The sequence below is a fragment of the Sinocyclocheilus grahami genome, unplaced genomic scaffold, assembly GCF_001515645.1.
Source record: "Sinocyclocheilus grahami isolate Dianchi unplaced genomic scaffold, SAMN03320097.WGS_v1.1 scaffold7.1, whole genome shotgun sequence".
Lineage (NCBI taxonomy): Eukaryota > Metazoa > Chordata > Actinopteri > Cypriniformes > Cyprinidae > Sinocyclocheilus > Sinocyclocheilus grahami.
In genome coordinates this window covers 3,399,372-3,424,023 of record NW_015505186.1, presented here as the reverse complement: position 1 = coordinate 3,424,023, position 24,652 = coordinate 3,399,372, and the positions used below count along the sequence as shown (strand labels likewise).

At 36.5% G+C, this 24,652-nt stretch overlaps 4 protein-coding genes, 1 long non-coding RNA gene and 3 pseudogenes across 5 annotated transcripts; 5 read left to right on the top strand and 3 right to left on the bottom strand.

Annotated features, from left to right (window-relative positions):
• Positions 1-1,178: 1,178 nt before the first annotated feature.
• LOC107589633 (olfactory receptor 2L5-like) lies at positions 1,179-2,004 on the bottom strand (annotated as a pseudogene).
• Positions 2,005-4,551: 2,547 nt separating this feature from the next.
• LOC107589622 (olfactory receptor 10G4-like) lies at positions 4,552-5,525 on the bottom strand (annotated as a pseudogene).
• Positions 5,526-7,893: 2,368 nt separating this feature from the next.
• On the top strand, positions 7,894-8,883 carry LOC107589615 (olfactory receptor 19-like). The gene has a single exon (XM_016278116.1). The coding sequence runs from the start codon at positions 7,894-7,896 to the stop codon at positions 8,881-8,883; it is 990 nt and encodes a 329-aa protein (XP_016133602.1).
• Positions 8,884-10,619: 1,736 nt separating this feature from the next.
• Positions 10,620-13,256, top strand: LOC107589606 (olfactory receptor 1A1-like; the record flags this gene model as incomplete). The annotated part of the gene is made up of 3 exons (XM_016278102.1): positions 10,620-10,634; positions 10,766-11,350; positions 13,227-13,256. Coding segments are annotated over 3 exons (630 nt in total), but the record flags the coding sequence as incomplete, so codon positions are not given.
• An 815-nt stretch (positions 13,257-14,071) lies between these two features.
• On the top strand, positions 14,072-14,728 carry LOC107589600 (olfactory receptor 6Y1-like; the record flags this gene model as incomplete). Its single annotated transcript, XM_016278092.1, has 1 exon — positions 14,072-14,728. A coding segment is annotated over one exon (657 nt), but the record flags the coding sequence as incomplete, so codon positions are not given.
• A 1,364-nt stretch (positions 14,729-16,092) lies between these two features.
• Positions 16,093-17,920, top strand: LOC107589594 (olfactory receptor 1C1-like; annotated as a pseudogene).
• A 1,848-nt stretch (positions 17,921-19,768) lies between these two features.
• On the top strand, positions 19,769-21,815 carry LOC107589583 (olfactory receptor 51E2-like). The gene is made up of 2 exons (XM_016278069.1): positions 19,769-20,771; positions 21,685-21,815. Exons 1-2 carry the CDS (start codon positions 19,787-19,789, stop codon positions 21,813-21,815), a joined length of 1,116 nt encoding a protein of 371 aa, XP_016133555.1. The 5' UTR covers positions 19,769-19,786.
• Positions 21,816-23,574: 1,759 nt separating this feature from the next.
• On the bottom strand, positions 23,575-24,644 carry LOC107589944 (uncharacterized). Its single transcript, XR_001609726.1, has 4 exons — positions 24,228-24,644; positions 24,077-24,147; positions 23,941-23,993; positions 23,575-23,852 (listed from the first exon to the last, which is right to left on the bottom strand). It is a non-coding gene; the product is annotated as an uncharacterized lncRNA (long non-coding RNA).
• Positions 24,645-24,652: the final 8 nt, after the last annotated feature.

Sequence of the window (24,652 nt, the reverse complement as noted above, 5' to 3'; positions counted from 1 at the left end):
GCCTTCCAAGACTTTGTAACCTCCTCATGCACTTCCGGGAAGAACTGAACCGGAGGCGGCTGCCGAGGCCCGGCCTGCGCCCCCAATCATCCAGCCTCGAGCGTTCGGGAGAAGGCGGAGGCCTCCAGTGCAGCCCGACGCTCTCAGCGGCCCGGGAAAGCATAGCGGTCAGCTCTGGATCTGACTCGGGCAACGCCACTCTACCTGACGGTGGCAGCGCAGCCGAATCCTCATCTCCAGAGCCTAGCTCGCCCTCCGATGCAGCGATCGACATCCTGTCCTCTGCTGGGCCGCGCACAAGATGCTGGACCCCGCCCTGTCCAAGGACCCAGCACACTCGTCCGGAAGCAGCAGGAGTTGCGACATGCTCGAGGAATGAGAGGCCCGCGGAGACGTACTCGACGGGGAAGCTCTCACCGTAACCCTCAGGTCTCCCTGACCATGAACCGAAGTAGTCCTCCGAGAACCAGAGGAGCTAGAGCGGGGCATGGCAAGGGGGATACCCCCCCGTTTAATGAGGAGGTATCTAGACCGCAATGTCGCGATGGTCATGTTCCCGCACTGAGAACATGACTCATCCATGAGCGCTGCTTCAGCGTGCTGTAAGCCCAAGCACGAGAGGCAGTGATCATGACCATCAGATGGAGGCAGGAAACGACCACATCCAGAAACGCACGAGCGGGAAGCCATCTTTAAAAAGACGCCCGTCGCTCGTGAAGCTCTTTTTAGAATTTGCTCTTTTAGGAGGAAAAACACTCTTTTAGTGAAAGCGCTGAAGCGCCCAGGGGAGGTCGCGGCGAGACCGCAGAATGGAAGCTGCAGCCCGCCGAGGTTTCAGCAGCCTGGATGGCAACCCCCGCTGATACGCCGTCACACCAACGCCAGCTGTTTCTCTCAAACACTCGCGGAGATTCGTCCTGTAGAAGGCTCGGCTCCGAAGCGAAAAGCTGATGTGCGTTTGCACGCGCTCTCCTTTTATACCCGCGCTGCGCTCTCTTTTTATACCCGCGGGGTGCGCGTGGCGAAACACGCACGCCAACTGTCATTGGCTTGTTTAGTTAACACTCGAAGGTGATTGGGCTCTCGGGCGAGATCCCAATTCGTCAGTCACTGACATAACGTAGAACGTGACTGACTGAATGGGAACATAAAAACAAGCAACATCATCACAATCAGAATTAAGACAATAAAGCTATTGAAATTAACTTTAAATGATGTGGTACTATTTTCTTGTGCAAAAATACATCTGCTAATCGTTTCCTGATCTCTTTAGTTCTGGTGCAATAAACAGTGGGATTTATTAATGGAGGGATTAGAGAGGCTACAATCAAAATTGCATTTCGCTCTGTTAAATTTAGCACAACTCCTATTCGAGTTAGTAAAATAGAGACCAGCTTTGGTGCGTACTAACTAAACAAGACAATGAGGTGACTGGAGCAAGTGCTGATCATTTGCTTTTTGCTTGAGTTGTTGGACAGTTTAGTCACACTATATGCCAGGAGAGCATAGGTACACACAATAAAAGGAAACTGTCCACACAGTAGCCACAGACTTATCATTACAGGTATGAAAAAATATGGTTCAGGATCAACACAAGCAGCTCTGATCAGGGAAGGATGATCACAGAACACATATCTGATGACAGGCTGACGACAGTATGGAACACTGTCTACCATTGATGCCATAAAACCTACAAAAGCAAAACCAATGAGCCAAGTCAGAAAAATAAGAAGACATGTTCGTGAATTAGTTACCTCAGCCAGCGATCATGGTTGTGCTGCAGCTAGAAGAGAACATTATGTCAACAACAGCTAGATTACAGATTAATATGTACATATGTACATGTAAATGTCTGTCAGTCAAGATAATACACAGATTGATGCCGTTCCCAAGCAATATGAGCATGTAGGTTATTAAGATGAGGAATCCGAGGAGCTTTTGGTTCTGCAGGTGATCAAATCCAGTGATTACAAAGCCATTTAAAGTGTAATTTTCATTTGCCATTTTCAATCAGCCGCTTCCCAACATACAAATATTTTAAAATACAGTTAGTACAGATGATAATATTAAGTCAATTAGAGCCTCAACGTACTCATATATGCACAGAAAAAAAGCTCCTATGAAGGAAAATGGCAGAAAGATGCAGACAGCGTCTGTAACTGCAAGGTGCTGAAAACTCTGAAAGTTGAAATATAGTTTTATCAGAAATACAAAAAGGGTTTCATGCATTCTTAAGAATTAAAAAAAATGTTATGTAATATAATTTGTCCTTTTCTTCCTTAATTCCAGTCAGAGTACTTTAAACCAAATAAACTGTCTGAGATAACCAGATAAACATATGACTGAAATCCTGCCATTTATATTTTACTGTGTGACAGATACGTCATGGTTTCCTAGCAGCCGTGATTGAGTAAATAGGACTTCAGCAACATAGAAAGTCTCTCAAGTATAGTTTATGGCTAAACAAAAACATATATCTGACAAAAAATATCTGACAATATTACAATGAATTAACCTATTATTTAATTAGACATGATTGGGAGATAGGGGTAGTTTGTCACACAAGGATAAAGGGGGGATATATCTCTCTTGTCTCATTCTTTGTGTTAAACACTTGTCTTTAGTGTATTGCATCACCTTAATCTCTTCAAAAATCTAATTAGGCCTGTTAAATAATGGTTAAATGTTAACCGATTTGTAATATTGGACCCGAAACGATTCTAGTCAATGAGATTGCTAATTACAGAGACTGCACTGTAAACCATAATGTATAGACCATCTTATTAATATACACAAGGGCCTTCTTAATGTTCAGTTAATAGCTAAGCTGATAATGTTTCCTGTAGTGTTTGAGATCCCATTACACAAATGTTTTAATAGAATCAGCTGCTGGGAATGGGGGTCAACAGATGGTATTTTATGTTGATTTGCTTTATTTATATTATTCATACACAGCAGAAATACACAATGCATCTGCAAATATTTTATATTTCACATTACATTAAAAATGTATACTAATACTGCGATTTAGAAAAAACAAACATAAGTATTCTTTGTTTCAAAAACAAAATGTCTGCTTTGGCCTTGTCTCTAACATGAGCAAGAGCATCAAAAAACACATGCAGCAACAACATCACAATCTAAGAATTCACATCATAGCTCTTTCATGGTCAGTCTATTGAACCTGGCTTTTAATGATTAGTTAAATGTTTTGCCTAATGCAGCAAGACCACTGAGCCAGGTCAGAAAAATAAGCAAAAATGTTCGTGAAATTGTTACAATGCTTTGGTACCTCATTGGAAGCCTGATCACAATAAGTCGGTCTATTGTTTTTTCCTTTAAAAATGCAAGGTGCAGACAGTGGAATGAGAAAAAAAAATGCAAATTCTTGAGACGTGTTTTTTAAAAGTTGAACTTATTTGAGTGCTGTGCTTTTAGAATGCTTTAAGTCATGTGAGATGCTTTATATTTTCATGCGCAAGGTGCTGCAGAAGTCGCAAGCACATTCTGACAGACCAATCAGAATTGGTCTGCCCCAAGCATGTGCTCTCTGACCAGGGATCGAATAAAGCTTTATATCAGCATAGCTGTGATTGCCTACGGCATTTGGCTTATGGCCTTGTGGCTGCAGCCAAATCACAGCTGTGCTGACATAGAGCAATACTGCATGGCTGCTCGTGTGATATTGCTTACATATAGCCCTATCCTCCATATTTTGCAATGTGGAAGTAAGCTGTTTTCATTGAATGTGCGAAACTACTGATTTATTAGCCACTATAGGTAAATAACTAGAAGAATAAGAATGAGCAGTAAACTTTAAAACTATTTGCACTACAAACCATTGAGTTTATGAACAAAATACCATTGCGTTATAAACTGTTTTTGTACAGGTAATATAACTGGAAGCAAATGTCACCAGAAGCTTTGAACATTTAAATTACAAATGGCTGCTTCCACTCTTACCTTAAAAATAATTTCCATCTAGTTCTGTAGAATAGATTGTAGCTTAGCAAGCTACATTTTTTCAGTTGCTTCCCAGAAGTGACTGGGACAGAGTCACAATGCTTTCAACTTACACAAAGGTCCCCTTAATGATCCATTATTAGCTGAGCGGAGACGTGCTTTAGATCCCAGTGCACAAATGTTTTATAGAATCAGTAACTGACATTATTGTTGGGCCTGAGGGACAACGGACTTAATTTAATGTTTATTATGATTAATATTATTTATGCTTCACACACACAGTAAGTTTCACATACAAAGATTAAATACACAATACATCTACAAACAGTTTTGTTTCACAGGTAGGCTATTTTTCAATGCATAGAAAGTCTTTTTGTTTGACATTTCAAATTTCTGCCAATTCTGTCAATATAAAAATAAGCAGAGCTCCAAATATTTTCCCTATTTTCTTTTGCTTATTTCTTTCTTTTGCTTATTTTGAAAACAGACAATTCAACATCAGCATGTCTATGCTTTGGCCTGTAGTTTCTAATATGAGCAGGAGCATCACAAACATTATAAAAACAAGCAACATCATCACAATCAGAATTAAGACAATAAAGCTATTGAAATTAACTTTAAATGATGTGGTACTATTTTCTTGTGCAAAAATACATCTGCTAATCGTTTCCTGATCTCTTTAGTTCTGGTGCAATAAACAGCAGGGTTTATTAAGGGAGAAACTAGAGAGGCTACAATCAAAATTGCATTTCGCTCTGTTAAATTTAGCACAACTCCTATTCGAGTTAGTAAAATAGAGACCAGCTTTGGTGCGTACTAACTAAACAAGACAATGAGGTGAGTGGAGCAAGTGCTGATCATTTGCTTTTTGCTTGAGTTGTTGGACAGTTTAGTCACACTATATGCCAGGAGAGCATAGGTACACACAATAAAAGGAAACTGTCCACACAGTAGCCACAGACTTATCATTACAGGTATGAAAAATATGGTTCAGGATCAACACAAGCAGCTCTGATCAGGGAAGGATGATCACAGAACACATATCTGATGACAGGCTGACGACAGTATGGAACACTGTCTACCATTGATGCCATAAAACCTACAAAAGCAAAACCAATGAGCCAAGTCAGAAAAATAAGAAGACATGTTCGTGAATTAGTTACAATGTTGTGGTATCTTAATGGAAGCATTATTGCAATAAGTCGATCTATTGCCATTAATGTCAGAGCCATACATATTGTGATATCACCAAGATGATAGAAGTACATACTTGAGATACAAGAGTAGTATGAAATAGTTTTAATCTCAGCCAGCAGCACTGAGATCATGGTTGTGCTGCAGCTAGAAGAGAACATTATGTCAACAACAGCTAGATTACAGATTAATATGTACATCGGTTTGTGTAAATGTCTGTCAGTCAAGATAATACACAGATTGATGCCGTTCCCAAGCAATATGAGCATGTAGGTTATTAAGATGAGGAATCCGAGCAGCTTTTGGTTCTGCAGGTGATCAAATCCAGTGATTACAAAGCCATGTAAAGTGTAATTTTCATTTGCCATTTTCAATCAGCCGCTTCCCAACATACAAATATTTTAAAATACAGTTAGTACAGATAAAAAGATGAAGTCAATTAGATCCTCGATGTACTCATATATGCACAGAAAAAAAGCTCCTATGAAGGAAAATGGCAGAAAGATGCAGACAGTGTCTGTAACTGCAGGGTGATGAAAAGTCTGAAAGTTGAAATATAGTTTTATCAGAAAAACAAAAAGAGTTTCATGCATTCTTAAGAATAAAAAAGAATATATAATGTGATATAATTTCTTGTCCTTTTGTTCTTTAGTTCCTCTATTTTAAAATTCCAATTAGAGTACTTTAAAATAGCATAAAATAAACTGTCTGAGATGCACCTCTCATCATAAACATATGACTGAAATCCTGCCTTTTATATCTTAATATATGACAGATAGGGCATGGTTTCCTAGCAGCTGTGATTGAGTAAACTTAGGATTTAAACATAGAAAGTCTCTCCAAATATTTTTTGTGGTTACACACACACACACACAAAAGAAAAAATACCTCCAACAATACCATACTGCATTAATCTATTATTTAAATAGACATGATTAGGAGATGGAGTAGTTTGTCACACAAGTATAAAGGGGCTATATAACTACATGGTAGATAAAAAAAATCATTTTAAAGTCATGTTTTTGGTAGAAATTTTTATATATATTTAAAGAAAAGTGACATTTTAAAAAAATGTCTGCGTAGAGAGGATGTTTTCCCAACTTTTATATATTGTAATTTCATGGAATAACAGTTTCTTTATATTTTTATTGAGGCAAGTTGTCACTTGTTTACTGTATGTTACATATTATAGACATTTTCCCAAAACAACAGTTTTATGTTTATATGTTACCTGTTTTGTGATATATAAACTGTTTCAACCATTCATGTTTTCAAAATATTTCAAATATAAAATATTTTAATTTAGCTTAAAAACATATAATAGGTTATTTAATGGCAGGTTTCATTGTGACAACTTACCCCATATAGAGTGACAACACACTGATGTTATTAGTTTACAAGGAAAATTAATGATTTAAACATAGTCCATGTTACTGTAAAATTAGTTTTAGTATCCCCATTATAATTCATCAACGGAAATGGACTTGGGTACCTCTTAGCTTGAGGAAATTATTTCATTAGAGTTGTGAAATTTTAAAAATGACCTCTGCAGGACAGTGACAAAGACCAGGAATTATTTTTGTTTTCTGTTATTTTTTGTTAAGTTCCATGTGACCTCTGTCACCTCTGTGCCTGTTTTCTTGTGGGTACATTGTAAGTCACACTCCACTTGTTTTTTTCCCTGTTGCTTCACACTAATGAGCTTCGAGACACCAGACTGAAATCTCTCAGGCTCCACATGAACCTCTCCACAGGTTTACCTAAACAAGCACAGTGCTATTAGCAGGGTAATTAACATGCTACTCATTATCCTTTGGAACAAATGCCTCATATTTAGATGATGCAACACTTGTTGGTTACTACACATCCTCATCACACACATTTGAGTGCAGACTATGAAAACCTAAAATAACAGACACAACATATTATGAATAAACAAGCTAGTAGCTTAATAATACAATGTCATCAGCTGATGACTGTCATAGGTAATACATGTACGAAATGTGAAACTTTACACATACACTAGCCACAGAACACAGTAAATAATTTACTACAATAGCTATAATTTATTAAAAAGGCAGGAAACCTGAGTTTCTCATGTGTAAAACACATGTATCTGTTATTTCCATACTTTTTGAGGGCGAAGGCCATCCTTCACAGTGTCTAGTTTCTAGATAGCAAAGAACTTCTCTATATTTCCAAAATGGAGTATCTTTTTAGATACTAAGATTGCCTTTTCATTTAAAATATTTCGAAGATACAGTAGGCCATCATGAAGCAGCAGCACAACAGTTTCTCCTCTCTATGGATTATTTGATGTATGTGATGTAGCTAATCATGACATTAGTAACATGATTGGTCAGCTGACAAGTCCAGAGAGGCCTGGCATTCGTACTGTATCATAATCAGTGGCATACTGTATATAGTTCAGTATGTTCAGTGTGCTTGTATAAGCCTGAGCTTTCCAGGGCCCATTGATCCACTCTTAACGATTCTATGGGTATATCATACTGTACATTAATTGCATTGTAGCATGCTCTTCAAATCTTGTGTATTATATACAAAATTTGAATTGAATTTAACAATGTGAGATTATGTTTGTTTGTTTTTTAACTATTGCATGCATGATAAAAGTTTGGGCTTTTTGGTTGAGATCTAACTGAGAGTCTTAACTATAATGTAGTAGTTGCTGCTGTGTTTAATATAACTCAATTTGTGCTTTTCTATCTAGACAGCATGAATACAGGATCAGTGAGTGAAATGGTTGTGAATCAAGATGTCACTGAAAACAGAAATATTTCCATCCCGTCTTATTTCTATATCAGTGGTTTTTCTGGAATACCTCATATGAGATACTATTATATATTTCTGTTTTTTGTCTACATTATTACTGTGCTTGGGAATTCTTGCCTCATGTTTGTTATCATTATGGACCGAAATCTTCACACACCTAAATATATAGCTGTCTTTAATTTGTCTTTGACTGACATTAGTGAGAGTACTGCTGTGATCCCTCAGCTACTGGATACGTTTTTGTTTGGGAATCAGTTGATCCCATATGGATTGTGCATGTCCAGTATGTTCTCTGTTTTGTTATTTCTCGCAATGCAGTCACTAACTCTCACTATTTTGTCTTTTGACAGATTAGTTGCTATTTCATTACCACTGAGGTATCATATGATTGTGACCCACAGATTAATGCTTGTTATAATTGGTGCTTCATGGACACTAGTACTATTATTAACAATCATTGGAGTAAATTTCCTGAGCAGACTTTCGTTCTGCAAATTTATTGTCACTGTTAACAGTTTCTACTGTGATCATGGGCCAATATATCGTTCAGCTTGTAACAATAATTTCCTAAGCTCTGTGATAGCCAGTGTGTTCCCAGCAGTCATCCTTGGGTTTCCAGTAGCTTTTATTATCTTTTCATATACATGCATAGCTGTGACATTGTTCAGAATCACAACCCCACAAGACCATCAACGAGCCACAAAGACATGTACTGCTCATTTAATATTAGTGGCTATATTTTATGTGCCCATCACTTTTACATATGCATTTTGGCCCTTTATTAACACGAACACAAGGATCATTAATCTTTCTCTGACTTCTGCACTTCCTCCAATGCTTAACCCTATAATCTACACATTCATGACTGAGGAGTTCATTGTGTCTGTTAAAAGACTTCTTAAACGAAGATTCATATTCCCGTCTCATAAATAAAAATGTATTTCCCCCTATTTAATAACATTATTATTTGTGGTTTGAACCAGTATCAGCACTTGGACTGTGTGCGTCTGTGTGTTCTAGACATCCAGCATTTCTCCCAGAGTGTGGTCATAATGTAGGAGAAAACCCACTATAATTTTTTGAAATACTACTGTTGTTGTTTCACAGAATGTAATTTTAAGATTTTTTGTTGTTGTTTTCAGGTCAAAATGTAGATATTTAAACCTCAGATCTGCAGTTTATGAAGATAGCACCCTATTTGAAAATTTGCTCTGATATTTTTGGAGTTGTGAAGTCTGGGTTATCACCATGCAGTCAGTGCTCTTGTATCTCTCTGAGAACAGCCTTATATCGGCAAGTCCTTCAGACATTCGCTGTTGGTTATGATTACTCTTTATAGTGGTTAAACATGAGATATATAATTCATTTGAGGTATATCTAACAGGCAATCTTTGGTTTAATGAATCTGTTATTTGTTACTGGGCAAGTCATTTTGGCTGAGTGCTCAGCTTCATAACTTTGTATTTTTATTTAACTTAAATTCTGAATTGTTTGCTTGTCTATTTCCTATTGTGCAAACTTCCTATGCTTGTATAATGATTATTATTGTTCATCAAATAGTATTGTTGAATTAATAATATTTATATATATTGAGAAATGATGTAGTGGTGAGTATTTTTCAGTGACTTCAGTGTTACGCCGTAGGTGTTGGCAAGTGACTATCCTTATAAGTGAGTTAGTAGACCATTCATTCAGCCAATTCATTCAAAAACTAATTAATTCAGGATTGAAACAAGGTTTTAAACAATGAAATTATTTACACAAATGTATGTATGTATGTATAACCACACAATACACATATTAAAACCAAAAATACATGTATTAATGTTATTTTTTTGAAGAAAAAGCATTAGCTAGAAACCTTTCAGCTAGAAAAATAGTTCCTTACAGTGACCGTAAACACAAAGAGATAGGCTTTTCACACTTGAAATAGTTAAACCTGGGTCATTCTAAACCCTGGGTAAACGGAATCCTTGGTTATTTTGCATCACTTTTCACACTTCTCATAATATATACCAGTTTTGACAGTATATTGATTGTAGATCGACAGTATACTCTCTTCCAAAGTAATACACAGATGTGTAATGACACAGCAGTTATAACTATGCTTTATCAGAAATAAAACACAACCATTGACCAATCAGCATTAAGGACCAGAAAAATCCATTTATTTATGTTGGCCAGTTAGCTTGCATCATGCATCTATATTGGCATTTAAAAAAAATTCTTAAAATAAAAACAGTCCCTCACTACTGAAACAAGTGACTGTAATTCCCAAACTTTTAGAAGGCAAATGCTCAAATGACTTTATTTCACACCCTTGGAATACTTGCTTAGGTCATCATGAAGCAGCAGCACAACAGTTTCTCCTCTCTATGGATTTATCACTGTATCTGACATAGCTGATCATGCCATCAGTGCCAGTTCTGTGCCATGATTGGTCAACTGGCAAGTCCAGAGAGTCTTAGCATTTGTACCACAATCAGTGTTTGACTGATATATAGTGCAGCGTGTTCCAGGTCAGGGGAAGTGTTTTACCAGTGCTGTGTGCCTGGATAAGCCTGAAGAAAAACTTCTCAGGGCCTAATTGAGTTGCTCTTCACCTTTGTGTGAGTACACTGAATTCACAGCATTTATTATCCTGAAATCTTGCATAATATATACAAAATTTGAGTTTAATAAGGCAATGTAAGATTCAGCTTTCAAAGATACAAATGTAAAATGTTTAGAATTGTATATATACTGTAAAGTAGATAAAAAATATAATTGCTTATGAAAATCATCCAGATTTCACTGAAAACAGGAATATTTCCATCCCGTCCATTTCTACATCACTGATTTTTCTGGTGTATCTCACATTAGATACTATTATATATTTCTGTTTTTTGTCTACATTATTACTGTGCTTGGAAACTATTTTCTCATGATTGTGATTATTGTGGACCGAAATCTTCACACACCTAAATATATTGCTGTCTTTAATTTAGCACTGACAGACATTTGTGAGAGTACTGCTGTGATCCCTCAGCAACTGGAAGCATACATGTTTGGAAATCAGTTCATTCTGTATGGATTGTGCATGTCCCAAATGTTTTTCAATTGTGTTATTTTTGCAGTGCAATCAATTACTCTTACTATTTTGTCTTTTGACAGATTTGTAGCTATTTGTTTACCACTGAGGTATCATATGATTGTGACCCACAGATCAATGCTTGTTATGATTGGTGCTTCATGGATAATAGGACTGTCGATAGCAACAGCTGCAATCATTTTCCTGACTAGACTGTCTTTCTGCAGGGTTGTTGTAATCGTTAATAGTTTCTACTGTGATCATGGGCCTATATCACGTTCTTCCTGTAGCGATTATTTTCAGAGCTTTGTGATATCCGTTTTGTACCCTGTAATCATCCTTGGGTTACCAGGGGTTTTTATTGTTTTTACCTATACATGTATAGCTGTGACATTGTTCAGAATCACAACCCCACAAGACCGTCAACGAGCCACAAAGACATGTACTGCTCATTTAATATTAGTGGCTATATTTTATGTACCCATTACTTTTACATATGCATTTTGGCCCTTTATTAACACTAATACAAGGATCATTAATCTTTCTCTGACTTCTGCTCTTTCTCCATTGCTTAACCCAATAATCTACACATTCATGACAGAAGAGTTTATGGTGTCTGTGAAAAGACTTCTTAAACAAAGATTCATATTCCCATCTTCAAAGTAAACCTCTTTCCTCCCACTTTATTCACTTTATTCTTCATGATGTTTATAGTAATTAATATTTCTAAATTCTCAAATTAATAATGCATTTCAACAATCTGATATCACAGTTTTTATAAAAATAATAATATATATATAAAAAAAGTATCATGCTGTTAGCTTTATCTACACATGTAAACTTCTGTTCATCTGGTTAATTTGTATCTGTACTCCAATAATACTGATCACCATCTCAGATTTCTGCATTGCTGTGCTTTTGTGTTTAATGTCCATAAAATCCATAAAAAACTGTACCTCCCACATCATAATTAAAAAATGTTTTCTTTCTTAATTTTGGGCCTTGATGTTGCAGTTGGCTTTACTGATTAGTAGCTGTTTGTTAATTTAATGCTTTGAAGTTTTGTTTTTCTTGTTACACTTTTGTTCATACGAGACCTCTTATTTTTAAATCATAAGCTTGTACATTTTTAAAGGTGACTGGCTGCTTTTCAGCAACCTGAAATGCTACAAAATCATGTCATGTATTTATATTAACAATGTATATGACAATTAACATATTTTAAATTAACTCACATATATAGTGCATCTTATGCCAGGTGACTAGAGTTTGCACCCCAACTCAAGAACTTTTCCCAATTCTGTTTCCCTCTCTACTCTCCAATTAGTTCCCTGTTTACCCTTAACTGTCCTTAAGGCACAAATGGCAAAAATATAACCTGAACAATTGGGAGGGTCGATTTCAAATATCTCTGCAGGTGCTTACGGTCCATTTCTGTGTCCATTTCCATACTACACTGTGATACTGCTGGTTAAAATGCTCTCAATGGCGCTTCTTTAAAAGCTCCTGAGGATCTTTGGTGACGTTGTTGTGAAGCTGTTGTGCTTTCTTGACAAGCTGGGGTGCGTTTCCCATACAACGACGTAACTCGCTGATTAACCACCATAGTACGATGCATTGTTGTGGAAACGAACTAGCTTATCACGACTGTTTCCCGAACACGGTCGCATCTCCGTCGTTTGAACCACATTAGTTCAACAATATAGGGCCGTTGTTAATGACGTCACACGCAGGTGGTGGAGGAATAACTTCTGCTATTTAGCCGATTAGACATCTCTACGATGCTGCTGTATTGAACATGGAACCATGGACGCTGTTTGCGAATGTTCATTTGAACTATGGTTTCGGGAAACACCGAATTGTTGAACGATGTTGGTGATGACGGAACTTGTGACCATAGATGGCTAACCATGCTTTTGGGAAATGCACCCCCGGTTGGTGTTAGTTGACCAAGTGAGGTCATCACTAATATAGACACCCAGGAATTTGAAGCAACTCATCCTCTCCACCTCAAGCCCATGGATGATCAGTTGCCAGTGAGATTTCCTCTCCTTCCTCATGTCTACAATCACCTCATTGGTTTAATCTGTGTTGAGGGTGAGATTGTTGTCCTCACACCATTTCACCAGACTTGCTACCTCACTGCTGTATGCAGACGAATGTGACTGCCTTGCTTGTGTCTACATTTTTTTTCACCTGTGTGCAGTGTGGGGAGGCCTTCTCGTGGATGGCGTGATCACATGTGGGGCGAACAATGCAATACAAGTCTAGGGGTATAAAACTGGTGTATGCAGAGTCATGCTGCAACCTAGTGATGTCTAACAGCGTTTGCTAAGTTATCAATGCATAACATTTTTGCACTTAAAAAAAAAACAAAACAAGATACACAAAGAGACACACAAAAACACAGCGTTGAAGAGTGGAGCAAGCAAACACGTCTGCCATGGAGGACACCATGTTGAGCCAGCTTAACATGTTGAGGAACCCTAGGCATAATTCTTTTGGTCAGAGTCAGTAGAAAGATCTCTTTAATCTCTTTATTGTCCTAAGCATTGATTGTAGACTGTAAAGTGCGCATGTGTTCTAAAGTTGTATGTGTTCTAAAGTTGAATATTTAAACAATTTCTGTAGTGATATGTAAAACTTTAGATGTGCAACCACTAACCCTAACTTATAACTTCTTATAGCATATTTTGTGCGTTAAGGGCTTCCTTTACAACTGCAGTTTTCCTGTTGATTAGTCAGTGTATTTCATTGACGTACCTGATCATGTCAGAACTGTGCTGTGATTGGTCAACTGACAAGTCTGGAGAGGCCTGCCATTTGTATCTGAAGGATATATAGTTCAGCATGTATCAGGTCTGGGGAAGTCTTTTTACAGTGCTGTTTCTATACTAGCTTCAACAAGACTTCCTATAGTCATATCTTTCTTTCTGTGAGTACACCTTATCCACTGTATTTGCAGCATGTATTATACAAAATCTTGCATATTGTATATAAAATACAATGGCAATGGAAGTTTTTATGATGCATGTTAAAATATAATTGTGCTTGTGTAATATGTTCTCTGTGTTTGTATCTATTTCAACACAGTCCTTAACTCTTGCTGTTCTGTCTTTTGACAGATTAGTAGCAATTTGTTTACCACTGAGGTATCATATGATTGTGACCCACAGATCAATGCTTGTTATAATTGGAGTCACATGGGCAGTGGCACTGCTTATGGTAATCGCTGCTACAGTTTTTATCAGCAGGCTTTCTTTCTGTAGAGTTATTGTCATCATAAATAGTTTCTACTGTGATCATGGCCCTATATATCATTCTGCCTGTAGCAGCAATTTCCCAAGCTCTGTGATAGCCCGTTTGTACCCAATATTAATTCTCGGCTTTCCAGTATTTTGGATCATCTTTTCATACACATGCATAGCTGTGACACTGTTTAGAATAACAGCTCCACAGGACCGTCAAAGAGCCACAAAGACATGTACTGCTCATTTGATAGTAGTGGCCATATTTTATGTACCCATCACTTTTACATATGCTCTTTCTTCCATGATAGACACGAACACAAGGATCATTAATCTCTCTCTGACCTCTGCACTTCCTCCAATGCTTAACCCTATAATCTACACATTCAAGACAGAGGAGTTCATAATCTCTTTGAAAAGGCTTTTTAAACGGAGAACCATATTCCCATCTCCAAAATAAACCATTTTGTCCCCAATTTTAAAAACATTGTCAGACACTGTTGTCATTTGTATTGTTTTATCGTTGTTGTTGAATAATTTATGCTTCAATGTTCTGCATTTCTAAATATAATTTAATACGACAAGCCAGACAACAGGTATCATGGCTTCATAAACCCACAACAAATGCTAAAGCCACTACTGTGATGTATTAAATAATAATAAGAAAAAACACATAATTACCATTGTTATTAAAATAATAAAACAAAGAGTGGGAAAGTAATAGCATTCTACCTTTAGTGTGTAATTCTTTTGTTCCTTACTTAAAATGTATCCCTGCTGCTTTCCATCTGACCTTATCAGGGAAGTAATAAAAGGGGCACTTTGGGCTACCCATCAAAAAAGGGCCAAAACAAGAGAGAATTACAGTGTTTACTTTTGTTCAACTATACTCATAGTTATTCAATCGATTTATTTATTTACTTTTAATCAGTAATTGCAAATAATTGTAAGTAAATGCATAGCATATATAAAAAGGAATTAATAAGTAAATTAATAATGGCCTACACTGATTTGTGAAAAAAAATTGTGAATAAAAAGCATTAAAAACACAGACTGCCTAAAAGTAATAGTTGTACACAAAATAATAATAATAATAATAATAAAAAATATATATATATCTATTTAATTCTCTAAATACATATATTACATTGAATATTCAAGAAAGCCTTTCGTTGTCAGCTGCGTGCCAAGTTTTTAACAATATGCAAAAAGTTATCCACTTTATTTTGCAACTCAAAAGTAAACTGTTTCAAAGACTTGATTCATTAGCTATTGAACCAGCAGTAAATGGTAAAACAAATTGCTCTACAAACCAGTGTGTTTATGATTACAATAATACATTTAAATAATATGATAACAAATAATACTTTGCAATATCAAGCAGCATAAGGTAATGTTTTTGTACAAGCTAAAATAACTAAGCACATTACACCGGAAGCCTTGCACATTCAGGTTACAAATGGAATGTAACACACTCTTACATAAAAAATAAGGTGGATAGGCCTTAAGCCCATATTATGTAACTTGAATATGTTTTGGTCAGCAGCTAAAATAATACAAATTGTGCCTGTGTCCAAATATATATGGACCTAACTGTAGTTAAAAAAAAAGTTGTTGTTTCAAGCCACATCTGCATCTGTTTTTATGAGACACATTTAATATGAATATAATAATAAGAATGATGATTATTATTATTATTATTAATGATGTTATTATTATAAAAATAGTTAATTTAAAAAATGATTGGAATTGAAATTAGTGTAGGAATATTCTGTTATTTTGTGTGTTTGAATAACAGTTCTTTATCACAGGTGAAACAAAAGCCAGTCAACAAGTATCATGAGCTCCATGCATGCAGACTTCTCTACAAATGTGACCTTTGTTCGTCCTGCTACATTTTTTATCAGTGGCTTTTCTAATATCCCACATGCAAAATACTACTATATGTTCTTGTCTTTAGTGTATGTTGTGACTGTTTTAGGGAATTAATTTATCATGTGTATCATTTATTTGGCACGCAGACTTCACACAGCCAAATACATTGCAGTCTTTAATCTGGCCCTTTCTGATCTGTGTGGAAGCTCAGCTTTGATTCCAAAAATCATAGACATGTTTTTATTTGATCACCAAGACATTTCTTATGAAACGTGTTTAACAAATATGTTTTTTGTGTATCATTTCATGAACATGCAGTCTTTGACACTACTTGCTTTAGCTTATGACCGACTGGTTGCTATTTGTTTTCCTCTACGGTATCATGCCATTGTAACCAAACTAGCCATGTTTCTGATCATAGGGGTGATGTGGATTGTGTCTGTGACATTTTTTTCTTTACTTGTAGGTTTCGTGAATAGACTCTCTTTTTGTAGGTCTAATGTACTTAATAGTTATTTTTGTGATTATGCCCCAATCTGTGGACTAGCTTGTAATGATATTTCCATAAATATTATGATGGGTAAAATTTCCTATGGTCTCCTGATTTGCACACCGCTAATACTGATCATCATCACATATTTCTGCATTTCTCTGGCTCTGCTTAAGATTGCTCATGGTGCTGACCGGATCAAGGCCGTAAAAACCTGCACTTCACATCTCATATTGGTGGCAATTTTTTATCTCCCAGTTTTATGCAATGTCCTTGCATCTGTAACAACACCTTTGCATCCAAATGCCCAGATAATTAACAATTCCCTGGCGCAGACATTACCACCTATGCTGAATCCCATCATATACACTCTAAAGACAGAGGAGGTCATGCAATCCATAAAAGACCTGTACAAACGCAGCAGGGTGAATACAACTAGAGAAATAAAAATAAAATGCAGTTGGAAAAAGTGAAAATATTTACAGGTTTAATCTAATGTCTTCTAATCGGTGTGTTATTGGTGTTGACTGTTGTTGACGGTGTGTTGATTGGTGTGTAATTACCTGCTTAAAAGAAACTCTTTGACTGCAGATATTTGATTAGTTGTTTCATCAGCTGTGATCATTTAACAAATATCTTATTTAACAGATTAATTTTGTACAGTCTGATGTTGTAGCAGCAATGGTATTATAAATAGACAAAATATGTTGAAAAATGAAATATATTAAAGTTTCTTTGTTATTGCTTCCTTTATTCAAAACAGTGTACAAACAATAAGTCCGGAGCCAAAAAAAATAAAACAAAATAAAAATAAAGATTTTTAAAAGTCACATTTTCTTTCAGTGCTTTAAGTTTAACAAGTCAATTGAAAGAACATTTACATTTGCTGTCAATATAAAAATTTTAAAAATGCTTCTGCATCATTACTGTTATCCTGACATCTTAAAAAAATCATCAGACAGTTTGTGAATTTAATACTAACTTCCAGGGTATCAGTTTTTTTTCTTGAGATCAGATCATGTAATGCAGGCATATACTTCTGTGAACTAAGGCCATATAACAACGTTCTACATATATAGCCCCCACACAGTGAACAACACAAGACAGCAAGACAATATTTTAGTACTGCAACAACCAATCCATAAAACAGATAAAAAAAATTGTCATGTAAATGCTCTACAGTGAATTCTAATATAAACTACCCTGGTCTGTGCGTAATGCATGGAGAACGTCCACTAGTGATGGCACTGCTCAAGAAGTGCACAGCTCAAGCTGTCAACAAAATGAGAGATATTTATTTAAAACTTCAGAGACACTCACATGGTTTTATATGGGTTATTTTTTTTTTCAGTTCAATAATGTTGACTTAATTCGTTTTATGCAGTATTTGTATAATACAGACCATGAAATACAGGCTTGTGCTTCAGTAAACTAAATCATTATATTAGGGCTTGTTTATTAAACTAAATTAATGTAGTCAAACGCTATGACAAACAGTTACAGTTATATAATGAATATGGGCATAAAGTGCACACTCTGAGCTTTAATTTGAGGGTATTCTCATCACAACTGGAGGAAAGGTTAATGAATTACAACTCTTTAATATGCACCTCCCCCCTTTTTCAAGGGACCATACGTAATTGGACACTGGACAGTTGACTCAAAAGCCATTTCATGGACAGATGTAGGCTATTCCTTCGTTATTTCTACATCAATTAAGCAGGTAAAAGGTCTGGAGTTGATTCTAAGTGTTCCATTTGCATTTGGAAGCTGTTGCTGTAAACCCACATCATGCAGTCAAAGGAGCTCTCCATGCAAGTGAAACAGACATTTGTTAGGCTTCAAAAACAAAAAACAAAACAAAAAAATCCATCAGAGAGATAGCAGGAACATTAGGAGTGGCCAAATCAACAGTTTGGTACATTCTGAAAAAAAGAAGAACGCGCTGGTGAGCTCAGCAACATAAAAAGTCCTGGACATCCACGGAGGACAACAGTGGTGGATGATCAAATAATTCTCTCCATGGTAAAGAAAAACCCTTTCACAACATCCAGTCAAGTGAAAAACACTCTCCAGGAGGTAGGTGTGTCACAGTCAAAGTCTACAATCAAGAGAAAACTTCACGAGAACAAATACAGAGGGTTCACCAGCAAGATGCAAACAAGGCCAGATTAGACTTTGCCAAAAAACATCTAAAAAAGCCAGACCACTTCTGGAAATGCATTCTTTGGATGAAATTAAGATCAACCTGTACCAGAATGACAGGATGAAAAAAAGTATTGAGAAGGCTTTGAACAGCTCATGATCCAAAGCATACAACATTGTCTGTGAAACATGGTGCAGCAGTGTGATGGCATGAGCATGCATGGCTTCCAGAGGCACTGGGTTACTGGTGTTTAGTGATGATGTGACAGAAGACAGAAGCAGCTGGAGGAATTCTGAAGTGTATACGGATATACTGTCTGCATTCAGCCAAATAGAGCAAAGCTGATTGGGCGGCGCTTCATAGTACAAATGGATGATGACCCAAATCATACAGCAAAAGCAACCCAGGAGGTTTTGAAGGTAGAAAAGTGGAATATTCTGCAATGGCCAAGTCAATCTCCTGATCTCAATCCGACAAAACTAAAGGCAGAAAGACCCACAAACAAACAATAACTGTAGTCAGTTTATCTTAATGTTGTATATACAGTATATCTTAATATTTATGTGTGTGTGTATGTATATCTGAAGTTGTATATGTATACATTAAAAAACATTTTTTCTAGATAATGGCTTACACGCTTACATTGATTTACTCCTGCCCCTTCTTGTGCAAGTCTATAGGGAGAAGCGTTGCTCCATCAACTAAAGTCCCAAGCCCAAGCTATGAATATAAATATCAATCTGTCTGATGGCTTGTATAGTAATGCCATTCTGGCAGCTTTGGAGAAGGTAGAGTATGTGTTTCCTTTGTTTCTCTCTAATCGTTTTACTGCAGTGACAGTTTTATTATTTGGGAAAAATTATTATATCAAAGAAATCCCAAGCATTTTGTCTAAAAAGCACTATGACTGGAAATGAAATGATTACTTGAATATTCTCTGTTATTTAGTGTATTTCTATAACAGTTCTTCGTCAAAGGAGACACGAAAAAGCCAGACAACAGGAATCATGAGCTCCATGCAGTCAAACTCCTCTGCAAATGTGACCTTTGTTCGTCCTGCTACATTTTTCATCAATGGATTTTCTAATGTTCCACATGTGAAATACTACTATATGTTCTTGTCTTTAGTGTATGTTGTGACTGTTTTGGGGAATTCATTTATCATGTGTATCATTTATTTGGCCCGCAGACTTCACACTGCCAAATACATTGCTGTTTTTCATCTGGCCCTTTCTGATCTGTGTGGAAGCTCAGCTTTGATTCCAAAAGTCATGGACACATTTTTATTTGGGCACCAGGTTGTTTCATATGAAGCATGCTTGGCAAATATGTTTTTTGTATATCATTTCATGAACATGCAGTCTTTGACACTACTTGCTTTGGCTTATGACAGGCTGGTTGCTATTTGTTTTCCTCTACGGTATCATGCCATTGTAACCAAACCAGCCATGTTTATGATCATAGGGGTGATGTGGATTTTTTCTGTGACATATTTTTCTGTACTTGTAGGTTTGGTGAATAGACTCTCGTTTTGTGGATCTAATGTGATTGATAGTCATTTTTGTGATCAAGGTCTTATCTATAAACTAGCTTGTAATGATAATTCTATAAATATTATGATGGGAAAAATTAGCTTTGGTCTCCTCATGTGCACACCACTCATACTGATCATCATCTCATATTTCTGCATTGCTCTGGCTCTGCTTAAGATTGCTCATGGAGCTGACCGGATCAAGGCCATGAAAACCTGCACCTCTCATCTCATGTTGGTGGCTATTGGATATCTTCCACTTATAAGCAATAATATTGCAGCCTTAACAACATCTATTGATCCAAACACCCGAATAATTAACAATTCTTTGAGACAGGTAATACCATCTATGTTAAATCCTATAATATACACTCTAAAGACAGAGGAGGTCATGCAATCCATAAAAGAACTGTACAAACGCAGTAAGGTGAACACAACTCAAGAAAGAAGAATGAAATGCAGTTGGAAAAAATAAAAATAAAACATAATTACAATAACAATGATAGATGTCTTAAATTAATCATTAGTTGCCATTTGTTTGAGTTCTGCTGACTGTGACCCTCAGACAGTTTGTGAATTAAACAGTGACTTTCAGGGGATCAACTTTTTTTCTTGAGAGTGATCTCAGACCATGTAATGGCTTGTGCTTCAGTGAACTAAATCAGTTTATTTGACCTTGTTAATTTAAACAACATAAATATAGCCAATAATTATGACAAGTGATTACACGGAGTAAGCCCAGCACAATATATGTAAAGCACATTTATTTTTAAGAGTGTAAGCGCAGCAATTTATACAATCTTATATTGTATATATACAATCTTATATATTATATTGCATTTATACAATATTAATTTATACAATCTTAAAACTGGACACACCCCACTGGTGCAGGCTTTGACCCCATGGGGTTAAGCAAAAAGCCTGGTATGACATGAAAGCAAGAGCAAGAACTTTTTAACCGGGAGAGCAAGTATTGTTATTACTTCCAACATCAGACAACAAACTTCTAGCGAAATGGCAAGGTCCATTCCAGGAAAAAGCAAAGTTGGTTTAAGTTACATATGAGATTGAAATTCCATAGAGACAACAACCTTTGCAGATCTTCCACGTTAACATGCTGAAAAAGTGGCATGAACAAGCTTCCCAGCCAGAGCCGACAGCAAATGCTGAAAAGGAGCTGCTGGTGAGAGCTACCTGTTCATCAGGATGATTGTTCCTTGGATTTGCAACAACTGAATGCGGAGCAGAGGGGACAACTGCTGGAGAGCATCCCTCACCAACTTTTTCTAAATACACCTGGTAAAACAGACCTTGTCCAGCATCACATTTACCTGAAAGACAGTAAACCAATTCTCCAATGTCTTTATAGAGTGCCAGAGAAATGGTTACTCACAACGAAACAGGAAATTGAGACCATGCAGATACTGGAAGTTACAGAACCATCATTCAGCGAGTGGAATAATCCCATCGTCCTGGTTCCAAAGAAGGATGGAACACTTTGATTCTGCTTGGACTTCAGAAAACTCAATGCAGAGAGTAAATTTTACCCATACCCCATGCCCAGAGTAGACGAGTTAATAGAAAAACTTGGTAGTGCAAAGTTCCTCACAACACTTGATCTATGTAAATTGGCAAATACCACTTAGTCCAGACAGCAAAGAGTTAACAGCTTTGAAAATTCCTTTTTGGACACTTCCATTTCCAAGTCCTACCATTCAGGCTTCATGGAGCACCTGGTACTTTCTAGACAATGATTGACCAGATTCTTCGGGGCACTGAGCAGTTTGCAGCAGCATATCTGGATGATATTTTTATCTTCAGTAAGACCTGGGAGGACCATCTACAGCAGGAATCCTCAAATCTGGCCCACAAGATCCACTTTCCTGCAGAGTTTCGCTCTAACCCTAATCAAACACACCTGAGCATGTTAATCAATGTCTTCAGGATCATTAGAAAATCTCAGGTAGGTGAGTTTGGTCAGGGTGGGAGCTAAACTCTGCAGTGCATTGGCCCTCCAGGGCAAGGTTTGAGGAACCCTGATCTACAGCATCTGACAGAGGTACTGGCAAGGACAAAAGCAGCAGGACTTACCATTCGCCCAGACAAGTGTGCCATTGCCAAAACAGAAACTACTTACCTTGGATATATACTGGGGCATGGAGTTATACACCCTTAGGTAGGAAAGATTGAGTTCATCGAGCATGCTGAGCGACTTACATCAAAAAAAGCAGGTACGATCTTTCCTGAGGCTAGTTGGGTGGTACAGACGTTTCATTCCTCACTTCTCTGCAAAAGCCGTAGCTCTTACTAACCTTAAAAAGAAGGATAAACCCAATTAGACTGATTGGACTGCAGAGTGTTAAAGTGCTTTTAAAGATTTGAAAGTTGCGTTGTGCAAAGAACCTGTTTTGCAAAGTCCAAACTTTGATCAGTCATTTACAGTACAAACGGATGCTTCAGTGTTTGGTCTGGGAGCTGTACTTTTGCAAGGACAACCTGGTGAATTGCAGCCCATGGTGTTATATCGGACTGGTCCTGAGAACTGTGCAGCTGATTTTCTCTCTAGAACACCACAGGGGGTGTCAAAGGGAAGCAATAATATCCAGCTGCAGACCCGCAGCCCCACACGTTTCAGGACACACGATCCAGGCCGGAAGTAAGGCGAACCATATATGGTTAACGGTGGTTCTGTCACAGTTTTGTAGTGCAATTTTCTTTTGTTAGATGTAATATGAGCTATCCCAAGAATTTTGATAGGATTTACAATATTTAATACACAAAATACTAAAAAATTATATTAAAAAACTATTTTATTTTTTTAATTCATATACATTTTGATCAATCTAGTAAACCGTTTGTAGTGCAATTTTCTTTTGTTAGATGTAATATGAGCTATCCCAAGAATTTTGATAGGATTTACAATATTTAATAATACACAAAATACTAAAAAAATTATATAAAAAATTTATTTTATTTTTTAAATTCATATTCATTTTGATCAATCTAGTAAACTGTAACATTTTTTTTGACTGTAGGTTATGATGAGATATTTAGGTCATGTTTGTTTTGTAACAAATACTTTTTGTAACAAAGACACAGAGAATGAACGTTTGATGTCAAGAATACTTTTTATTTTAAAATTCAAATTGAACATGGAAAAAGTGCAACATACTAATAAAAAAAACATTTCAACAACCAAAAATAGAACTAAAATAAAAATTTAGAAATGTAATTGTAATATATAAAAAAAAGCTTTTGAAAGTCTTATAATTTTCACTCTTCAAAAGAAGAATTCAATTTTAATCCCATTTTTTCATGGCATTCAACTAAAAAAATCTCCATGTCTTCCCTGAATGAAAAATTAAATGTGAATGGGTCTCTGCAGTCTTCCACATCTTTGATGAGATTTGGAGGGCCTTTTCCTTGTCATCCTCTTCCATTCTGAGGAAAAGAGGCTCTTCCACAGGGCCCCTGAACACATGTCTATTGGCGTGTATCCATTTTACAGCCAGTTTCATGTGTTTGATTATAGTGAGCTCCTTCATTACAAAATGGCAAAGAATAATACAGTTTTACTATTTCATATAAATTACACATTTGCAACAACACACATTTACTGACAAATACCTTACTGCTGCTGGGTGTAGCTTGTTCTTCATGTAGCTCTAGTGTCTTCTGTCCTGTAACATTTTTTGGTTGATTTTTTTTATTAGTCTGGGATAAGGTGCAAGGTAGTGTGAACTGTAGGGAAATAAGGACATACTTTTCTGGGACAACTCCAAAGTTCTCCAAAAGAATTAGTGCCCACCATCTCTTGATTTTTGGAAAGTCATGCTTTAAGACAGAAATACAGAGAAATCTTATAAATATCAAAACAGCATGAAATCCAATTGCTTGTGCTCCTAATTACTTACAGATGTAAAGTCAAAGGGGGCTCCCAACACAACGTGTAGAGCATACAAAAAAAACCCAGCAAAATTTAAGAAAAAGTCAAATCATAATTAAAATGGGGCAAAATGAGTTTGAAAGATGAAAGATAGCAATGCCATTGTTTAGGGATCCCAGAAGAAACAAACTGATACTGTCAATACATTAAATTGGAAGGCAAGCATTAGTTTATTTATAGCAAAACATGATTTGCCTTACCATCAACAAATAAATCATTACATTAGTAAAGTACTTAACTATACTACAACACATTAATAAAACAACTCAAGATACCCATACTATCATAGACAACTGCCTTGCTGGAATGGCTCTGCAGATGCAATTTTAATTTGTCCAGTCTGGTTGGCTTAAATGTCCTGCAGAAAGGGCAATGATAAAGGCTGCAACAGTT